The sequence below is a fragment of the Sparus aurata genome, chromosome 4 (genome assembly GCF_900880675.1).
Source record: "Sparus aurata chromosome 4, fSpaAur1.1, whole genome shotgun sequence".
Taxonomy (NCBI): Eukaryota; Metazoa; Chordata; class Actinopteri; order Spariformes; family Sparidae; genus Sparus; species Sparus aurata.
The window spans coordinates 41,225,551-41,236,217 of NC_044190.1; the positions used below are offsets into that span (position 1 = coordinate 41,225,551).

The 10,667-nt window shown below is 38.9% G+C and overlaps 1 protein-coding gene across 1 annotated transcript in view; it reads left to right on the forward strand.

The window, feature by feature from the left end:
• Positions 1–3,085, forward strand: part of vps13c (vacuolar protein sorting 13 homolog C) — an 88,749-nt gene extending 85,664 nt beyond the window's left edge. The window contains exons 84-85 of the mRNA XM_030413265.1: positions 1,934–2,014; positions 2,128–3,085. Of these exons, the coding sequence (XP_030269125.1) occupies positions 1,934–2,014; positions 2,128–2,229 (183 nt within the window). The 3' untranslated portion in view covers positions 2,230–3,085. The remainder of the gene's footprint in view (positions 1–1,933; positions 2,015–2,127) is intronic.
• The last annotated feature ends 7,582 nt before the right edge of the window (positions 3,086–10,667 follow it).

The window sequence follows — 10,667 nt, forward strand, 5'->3', positions numbered from 1 at the left end:
GTCAGCATAACTATGAAAGCTGATGCCGTGCCTCCTGATGACGTCCCCAAGTAAAGATTAAAAAGAGTTGGACCTAAAATTGACCCTTGGGGAACCCCACAATTTATTTTGTGGGTTTCTGAGGAACATGTATCCATACTTACAAAGAAGCGTCGATCTGTGAGGTAAGAGACGAACCAGTTAAGAACAGTACCAGAGAGGCCGACCAGGTTCTTCAGTCTATCTAATAAAATGTGATGGTCTACTGTATCAAAGGCGGCAGTTAGATCCAGTAGTACCAAGACTGTGAGTTTATGGTTATCTAAGTTGTACCTGATGTCGTTTAAAATCTTTGAAAGGGCTGTCTCTGTACTGTGGTTCGTCCTGAAACCAGACTGACACTTCTCTAAATTGTTTTTTGCGATTAAAAAGTCATTCACTTGATTGAAAACAAGTTTTTCCAAAATTTTACTTAAAAACGGTAAGTTGGATACAGGCCAATAATTATCAAAGATGTTGGGATCTAAGTTGCTCTTCTTCAGAAGGGGCTTCACCACCGCTGTTTTAAAGGAGGCGGGGAAGACACCAGTCTGAAGAGAGCAATTCACCATGTATAACAGCTGATCCTCAAAGAATCCACAAAGTGTTTTAAAAAAACGGTGTGGGAATTGGGTCTAATAGGCAGGTTGTGGGCTTCACTTGGGAGAAGATTCGACCAAGTGTCCTCGCATCAACCAGGGCAAAACTCTCCAGTGTTTCCTCGGGTAAAATCAATGATCCAGGTGTGTCGACATTTGAAATCTGTTGAGGTAAAAGACTCGATCTGGTGTAATTCATTTTACTCCTGAAGTGGTCTGCAAAGTCCTCGCAAAGGGCGTCAGTAGGTGTTTTGAAGGATCTATTAAAATTTGTGTTTGTTAAAAGGTCAACTATGGAGAAGAGGAATTTTTGGTTGTTTTTATGTTTGTCCATTAGTTTTTGGAAATGGGAGATTCTTGCCTTATTGTAGGTTTTGAGCTGTCCACGAAAAATTTTATAGTGAACTGTTAACTTTGTTTTTCTCCATCTCCTCGAAGGCTCGACACAACATGAAACCTTGCTTGTAGTATCACCAGGGTCTCCACACATGAACATGAGCATTGAGAACATTGTTTGTGTACACAGAGTTTACTAAAAAAGTTTTTGAACAACTCACGTTAGCAGAAGCTTGTTCAGCTCGCCGCCGTCCTGCCAGTGGAGAAGTGTCGATCTCAGAATGTGACGTAACCTGGAGGACAGTTAAGATGAAACGCTCCTAAAGCTTAGTTCCATATAAATGCACAGATAATTCGTTGTTTTGTCGTTGGCAAAAAACAATATTGACTTTGAAGTTGAAAAAGGAGCCTCATAAGAAACAATACTAAAATAAAAAGCTGGAAAAGTCACGTGAGATCTCGCATGGACAGTTGTTGCCAGAAGACAGTAGCGGTCCGCCCTAACTGTCCTCCAGGTTACGTCACATTCTGAGATCGACACTTCTCCACTGGCAGGACGGCGGCGAGTGGAACAAGCTACTGCTAACGTGAGTTGTTCAAAAACTCTCTTTTGAGTAAACTCTGTGTACATTCTTAATGTTTTACAAATAGAGATTTTGATGCTAGCGTAAAAGTGCCCTTAGCACTCCATTGAAAATGAGTTTGACCCGAAAACGAAAATACGGTAAATCTTAAAAGTGGCTCTTTCGTCATAATTATGCTTTTACATAAAGGTTTGACTCATATACATTCACATTAAAAGCCTAGGTTGCATTTTGGCGAGAGTTTCACTTTAAGCTTCACTAAAACAGAAACTTATGTTTTCAAATGTTTTGTTTTCCTGAGACAAGTTTTGTTTTAATTTGATTTTTTGGGATATCATTATGTCTGTCTCTCACCTGTCTGTCTGTCTGTCTGTCTCTCACCTGTCTGTCTACCAGGAGCAGCAGAAGCTAAAGTTGAAGCGAGACTTTCAGGAGTCTGTGAGAAACATTCAGCTCAGAGACTCAAGCACTGCTCAGGTGTGTGTGTGTGTGTGTGTGTGTGTGTGTGTGTGTGTGTGTGTGGTTTCTTTTATTACTTTATGTTTCTGTGTGTGGCCCCACCCTCACCTTGTTACCATGTTTACCTACAGAAGTTGAAGGCAGTCATATCAGATGCTCAGGTGTCGCAGCAGCAGCAGCGAATGGCAAGACAGAAGTCACAGCGCTTCCTGAAACTCAACAACAACCAGTGATGTCACTTCCTGCCCCAAACATGTGCATCAGCACCCCAATTCTATTACATTACATCATATTATATTACATCAAATGACATCATATCAAATGATGTTATAATATTAAACTCACTTTAGATTCTCACATTATTTTATTTCATTTTATTTTTTGAAGTTGTTGTTTATTAAATCGGGCTCCTGGTCTTATAATATTATTTTGCATATTTGTGAACAGGTTAATATTCTGTGTTTCTCTAATCAAAGATGGAAATGAACTTCCTGTTCAGTTGATCCCGTCCAAACAGCTGACTCAGCAGATTTGTTGGTCTCAATGAACACACAGTCATGATACTGTGAGGCATTCTGGGTAAAACCTGGGGTCACGTGATTGTTGTTTTGACGTTCATGCAGCTGGAAACTAAATATTTTTCAAATGAACCAAAGTTCAAAAATCCCCCTGCTGATAATAATTTTATCAAACATGTTTAAAATCTATAAATGTTCTTTTTCTGTTATATTTTATTTTTTACTTCACGTTTGCCGTCTCTCCTTTTGCCTGCAGGCTGCATTGTGGAAAGCCATAAAATCATGTTGCACTAAAGAAATATTTACGTGATGAATGTGTTGTTGATGAAAAATGTTTGCTGTCTTTAAACTTCACAGAAATAAACATAAAGAAGTTTATTGATATTTTATTTGATTCAACAAAAAATAAAATTCTGAACTTCTGTTTACAAACTGAAGAATGAATGTTGCGACCCTTAATCAACTTGACCTTTATTTTGATATCTTTTTTGTAACCAAGCACCTGTTTGTGTCTTCCTGTTTGTGACAGAAGAAATGACTTGAGTAAAATTATATCAAGAATGAGACATCACCTCTCCTGTTATTGATTTGTTTTATTGATGAGCTTATTGGGTGTGAATTAATTCGTGTTGGTTTCCTTGAGTTTGTAATGAGCTGCTTTTACTCTGAAAATCCTTCATAAATACTAAAGTAAAACCGGACGAGTATTAAAAGTTTGAACTGCCACCAGTACTTTTCAGATAAAATAATAAAAGGAGGCACTGTTACCTGGAAGAAATCGTTTTAGTCTATACGTTTGTGGCGCGTAGGCTGCAGTGATGTCACATGAATGTGTAAATAATGAAAAGACCATAATGACAAAAAAAAAAACTAATTGCAAATCAAAATGACGCAGAGAACCGTTATGAAAAATGTTTTTGGCTCTTTGCTGAGGTGTCTTTAAAGCGACCTCACCTGCAGCGACGAGTCTCTGAGGGACCCGTCCCTTTGAGGAGAACTTAAAAAAGTGTAAATCATAATCGTGGGAAGGTTAACAGCAGTGACTGATGTCAGCTCTAATATCCCTTTGTTTGTTTGTTTGTTTGTGTACTAACAGGTGATTTAAACAATCAACCTAGTACGCAATTCTGAGAGGAACCAGCAGGAGGCAGCAGACACACATGTTCCTCTGGCTCCACTGGTGAACACAGAAGGAGAAACATCATGGAGGCTAATGTGTGTAACAGCTGTCTGTAGCACACACACACAGAGCAGTCGTTGTCATGACAATAATAATAAAAAAATAGCCCAAATGTCGACTATTTCCAGATGTTTCTGCAGAGTGAACTGACCCCCAGTCAGCTCCCAGTGCATCATGGGTAATCCTGCTGCAGTAATCTGACCCTCAGATCAGCTGCTGACAGTGGAAACATCTGGAATGGATTCATCAGAGGCAGAAACAGCTGGACTCTGGTTTCATCACACACAAGGATAGAGGCACAGAGGGAGAGAAGCAGGTTCTACTGAGACTCTATTCCGGTTCTTCTGAGACTCAGCCAATCGTATTCATTCAGGTCGTCTCTGAATTCTCTCCTCATTTTGATGATTTTCATAAATGACTGCAATGACTCTGATCCAAGATTGGTGTGGGATGCTTATAAAGCGTACATGTGAGGCGTGATTATATCATACTCTAGTAAGAAGAGAAAAGAACGCACTCAAGAATAATCACGAATTAAAAAGAAAAAGAAAAAATTAGAGGAAGATTTTCATAGATCGGAATCGGATGGTGTGCTTAAAGAGTTAAAGACTACTGTTGACCAATTTAATAAGAAAGAAAGCTGAGTCTGATAATTTGTTTGCCAGACAAAGATTGTTTGAATTTGGAAATAAGCCGAATACGTTCTTAGTTCGTCTTGCAAGAAACTCTCCCCGAAAAGCTTTTATTTCTGCAATATCTGATGAGGATCAAATCTGTCAAACAAACAATAGATCAATGAATGCTTTCAGAAATGTTATGAAACGTTGTATACCTCAGAATTGGACAACGATACACTTACCATTAGTAATTTTTAGATGGCTTACAGATGCCTCAGCTAACACAGGAACAAGCTAAACTGTTGGAAGGACCTGTTACAATAACAGAAATTGATAAAGAAATTTCCTCACTCCAGTCAGATAAAAGTCCAGGGGCTGATGGATTCTGTGGTACAGTTTTATAAAAAGATGAAAAGTAAATTAAGCAAACTATTACAACATATGTTCAACAAATCTTTTGAAGCGAATGAACTCCCAAAATCAATGTACTTAGCTCATAGTATAGTTATCCCCAAAAAAGGGAAAGATCCTAAACTATGTGCTTCTTACCGCCCGATTAGCCTACTTGGAGTGGATGTAAAAAATACTTTGAAAAATAGTGGCTAATCGACTAGAAAAAGAGGTGACTGATATAGTTAATGCAGACCAAACAGGGTTTATAAAAGGCCGTACTTCATCAAATAACACAAGACGTTTAATTAATATTATTCACTATCTTAATTTTCATCAAACTCCAAGTGCTTTTGTAACGATGGATGCAGGGAAAGCAAAAATACATTCTTGAAGTGTTGAAAAGATTTGGCTTTCACCACTATCACCTCTGATGTCTTCTTTAGCTATAGAGCCATTAGCAATTACTATCCGGCAAACCTCCAATATCAAAGGAACGTAATAGGAACAACACAGCACAAAATTCTACTGTATTCTACTGTATCCTACTGACATTAACAGACCCACCAAACTCAATACCTGCGCTAATCAACTGTGTGAAAGAGTTTGGTCAAATCTCTGGATACAATGTTAATTTTACAAAATCTGAAATCATGCCTCTTGGTTTTTTCATGTGAGTATGAACCTGACTTTGTAAAACCCTTTCGCTGGGGACCAGATGGATTCACATACCGGGGGGTTAAAATAACACCTAAAATTAGCCAACTTTATGCTGAAAATGTTAACCCCATGGTTAAACACATTAAGGACAAGATGTTAAGTTGGAAGCAGCTTCCTGTATCCTTTCTTGGCAGAGTCAATCTTATTAATATGATAATTCTCCCCAAAATTATTTATCCTTTATCTATGCTCTTCATAGAAAACAACATTAAAGATATAAATAAAGCTCTCTCTGACTGTATATGGGCTGACAGAAAGCCTAAAATTAAATTAGATATTTTACAACTACCAAAAGAACAAGGAGGATGGGGCCTCCCCAACATTACAAACTATACAATTTCAATGCAAGCCAGGATTATCTCAATATGGGCAACTGTTCAACTGAAGCCACCACGGTTTCAGATTGAGGCAACCTTCTCCAAACCGATTCTCCTGTCAACTTACTTCATAAACGCAGGAGTGAACTACCAATTATGGCGAAATGTGGGTAATGCTTGGAATTCTCTACAGAAATTATTTTGGACTAAACATAAATTGAGTTGTTTAACAACAATGACTGATAATCCTGATTTAACCAGAGGGGGCACTGGATCTAACTTTCAGAACTGGTATGAAGCAGGAATTTACCATATTTATGACCATTGGGATAGGGGAAAATTTAAAACATTTGAATTATTACAGGCTACATACAAACTACAAACAAAAGAATTTTACAAATACCTTCAGGTCAGACACTGTGTATATACTAAAATGGATACTATCAATCTTAAAGATGACTTTAACTTATTAGAAAAGGTTCTTTTAGATAGTCATAAACAAGGTCACTTTGTCTCCAAATTTTATTCCAAGCTGCAACATTTGACTACAGACAATCATTCCAACGGAAATCATGGGAGACTCAGTTGAAAACAACAGACACTGAAATGCGGGAGGAAATTTTACTTTTACCTTCGAAATGCTGCTGCTAGGTTTTTAACACGTACTAAGAGATGTGACCACATTACATCAATCCTTGCTGCCCTTCACTGGTTACCTGTGAGTTTTAGAATTGATTTTAAGATTTTACTGCTTGTTTTTAAAGCCCTGAATGATCAGGCTCCTGCCTATATTTGTGATCTGCTGACTCCTTATGAGCCTGATCGCCGCCTGAGATCCTCCAGCAGGGCCCTCCTAATGGTTCCAAAATCTCAACTTGTCACTAAAGGTGACCGGGCCTTTGCTGTTCATGCCCCTCGGCTATGGAACTCCCTGCCTGGAGATCTCAGGCAGGCAGACTCAGTACCCTCTTTTAAATCCCTTCTTAAAACTCAGTTTTATCTTATGGCTTTTTCTTAATTGTTACTATTTATATTTTGTATGTTATATCTTTGTTTGGATTTTTAACTCATTTCTGTAAAGCACTTTGTAACTTGTTTTTGAAAAGTGCTATATAAATAAAGTTATTTTGATTATAATTATTATTATCATTATTATTATTATTATTATTTTTATTGGGATGTATCCCTGAACCACTAAGATCATATAAGAACACTGTACATTTTTCGCTTATGTTGGGCCAAAAGGGTGTTATGCCGAAATGGGTGGGAGAGGAACCTCCTTCAATCTGTGGAAGTCTTTGATATCAGACTATATTTCTCTGGAGATTTGGTAATAATGGTCAGAAGGACCTTTTTATAGCAAAGTTTGGCTTGAGTGTAACTGCCTGAAATGTTAGACCTAATAAGGACTTTTGAGATCATTGCTGTGGATGTATTCTGGATTTGCTACATACCTCATATAATCTGTATATACACTGTGCTGGACTGTTATAATTTTGAAAATGTTCAATAAAAAGAATGTTAAAAAAAAATGAATATCAAAGGAAAACTTTCATTGTTTGTTTCATTGGATTTATTCAGTTTTGATGTTTGTTTTTTCTATTAATAGAATAAATAAACATGAAAAAAGTCAGAGAGACTGAATGATGATAATAATAATGATAAACAATGATAATAATAATTCTGTTGATATACAGTTTCTATTGTTTTGTGTTATTTGTATATTTGTTTTCTGAACTAATAATAATCGGTTATTATATTATCATATTAATAATGACGTCAGCTGCTGCTCTTGTCACCTGTGTTCAGTCTGTATCTGTTCTCGTGTGTCACATGTTCTTTATTCTTCATGTGCTGACTGAGCTGTTAGCTGCTCCTGCAGACTACCAGGGATGTAATGCATTACTTTGATACTAAGGGTGGATACTGAGGGGGTTGTGGGACGTTTATCCTGGATGGACATCACAGACAATGATGTCATCAGGAAGTGAGGTCACACTGGTTTATGTGTTCGCTCAGTCAGGACTCTGAGAAGGAGGCACGTTCTTCAGCTCTGCATCGCCCCCCTGAGGACCGTCCAGAGTTTAACTGTCGTCCAGTTCCTGATGATGATGATGAAGCTTCAGCTTCCTCTCTCACATGTAAACCCACTTCATTCACTTCACTCCAGGACTTCTTCCAGCTGATAAACTGCCACTCATCCTGCCTCCACGGAAACACAATCTCTAAAATTGATGGCTTCCTTGACAACGGATTGATGACTTCCTGCTCCTGCCCAGTTGAAACAGGAAGTGAAGAGTCATCACTCCTCTGCAGGTTGTCATGTCAGTAATGAGTGAAGGTCAGGGGATGATTTTATCCAACAGGTTAAAGAGGAATCAGTTTACAAAGAACAGGCAGAAGAGTAAAAGACAGACAAGAACACATTATAGAAAGAGGAGGATCAGTATGTATAATTATCTCACTGATATCGAACTAAATAACAGCGTTTGACCTTGAACAATCAATCAGAATTAAACCCTGTTTGGACATTTGTTTGAAAACGAACCTCAGACGGTTTAACAAAGAGTCGAAAGAACAGAAGTTTTCAGTCCATCAGTACTGAGTCTGTGTTTAGGTACCTGAACGCCCCCACCTGCTGCATCATTTGACCTCAGATGTGGTTGTGGTTGGATCAGTGGTGGTGATCAGAGAGTTGACATGCTGCTGCAGGTGTACAGGCAGAGTGTGTCCACAATAAAACACCTGAACGACCTTCAGTCTGATCTGAGGCCTGTGTGAATGTTAGTCAGTTCGTCAATGGATAAAAATAAAAATTTTAATGATAGAGGAGGACGTGTATAAAATCTGTTGGTACAGTCAGAGGGAGGAACATTACACAAAACAGCTGAACACACACCTGGAGGGTGACACACACCTGTAATCTACCTGAATCTGATAAACATGCTGTTCAGCAGCTCAGAGGAAGAACATAAAGGAACATGATGGAACATTCCGGTAAAGACGTCAACAGAAGCTCTATAATTATATACAGTGTTATTACTGTTATAACTTTACCGGTCGAGGCAGATAGCCGCCCACTACTGAGTCCGGTTCTGCTCGAGGTTTCTGCCTGTTGAAAGTTTTTTTTATCGCCACTGTCACCGAGTGCTGCTCACAGGGGAAATGTTTGGTCTGTGTATAATGGAATCGAGGAGTATTGTTTGAAAGTGTCATGAGATGACTTCTGTAATGAACTGACAATACAGATAAAGATTGATTGAGTTTTCTATCTGTCTGCTGCTCCACAGATGTAAACCTGAAGGAGACAGGTGGAGCTGCTCTCAGGTCTTTTACGAATGATGGAGTTCTTACTGTTCTTAGTTCCACTGATCCTGAATATCCACTGAGGTTGATTCAATGTTTTCATCAGCAGCTTCATGTTCAGTTGAACTGTTTTCTCTGACTGTGGTAATGGAGAGCTTCATTGATTTATTGAGGACGGATGACATTCTACCTTAGCATCAGTCAAGGGAACTCAATGATTATCGATCAATTTCCAAACTATCATTTGCAGCTAAAATTTGAGAGAATCTGGTAAATGATCAGTTGAGAATATTAAAGTGCTGACCCTGCCCAAACATCCTGACTTCTTCCCTCAAGAATTCCCAACAGTTGTGGTCTGCTGTTTATATTGCCCCCCTGCCAACATCAAGACGAGGCGTTGACGATGCTAAAGCTACGTTGGCTAAGTATCCGGGAGCTCTGGTGTGTATCTTGGGCTGTTTGAACACTTGTGGCCTGGACGATGTGCTGCCATCATTTTAACAGTATGTGGACATTCTCAAACATCTTGGATATGTGCCGACATTACTGATGCAGTCTGTTCGTAACCACCACTTGGACCAGCAGATCACAAGCTCATGAAATCAGTGTTTATTAATGTGCTAACTGACTACCTAACTAACAGTTAAACTGGTTAACAAAGGTTAAACTGCCACCTCACATAAGAAGTTCTGAGGTCTTTCTGTGTTCTCCTGCAAGTTCTCCTGCATGTTCTGCATGTTAATTGGCATCTCTTAATTTGCCTGTCTGTGTGATTGTTTATGTGTCTGTGTGTTGGCCCTGTGATGAACTGTGGGTTAGGGTTAGTGTGTCAGCTGGGTTGTGGACAATGATTAAATAATTTGTCATTTAAACCAATAAAAAAAGAATCCATGTTTTTCCCATTTCAATGTTTTGCTGAAATGGGATGAGGAGCCTCTTCTTTAAATACAGCAGCAGCAGACAGCGAGGCGTTCACTGACCTGCTGAGACCTCGGTGTGTTTACAGCAGAGCTGCGTTCACTGTAATCAAACGTTCAGCGTCAGTGACAGAGAGCTTCCTGTTTACGTTAACCTTCATTTAACTCAAACATCTGCAGCACTTTGACCTCTTTGCTTCTTCTACTCTTCACGTTTCAGTTGGACTCAGTTTCCCCACAGCAGCTTCACATTTCACATCATGGTCAGTGAAGGTCACACAGTGTGTCCAGTCTTGATTTGATCCATTCACATTGTTGTTTTGTTACCCCCACCCCCCTGGAAGTGTCCTGCTAGTTAATTCCTGGAAACTGGAGCCCAGTTTGATGATAATTCCCAGTAAGTTCAGGATGTAAAGTCAGATATGAAACTGATTCTCATGTTTGTTCAGGAACTTATTTTGACGTTTCCTCTGTTTCTGATAAAACACCACAAATACAATCTCCAGCTCACGGAGGGTTTTTTATTCTTTATCTTCTGTTGTTTCCAGTCTGTCTTTGTTCAGTCAGACTGGTTTCATTGGCTTTTAAACTGGTCTTAAACCAGTATGACAGAGGTATGTTAACCTGCACATGTCTGACTGCAGCCTGTTGTTTAATGTTGCTGCTGTTGTCGGTGTTACAGATTTTATTGCTGCATAAAAGTGAC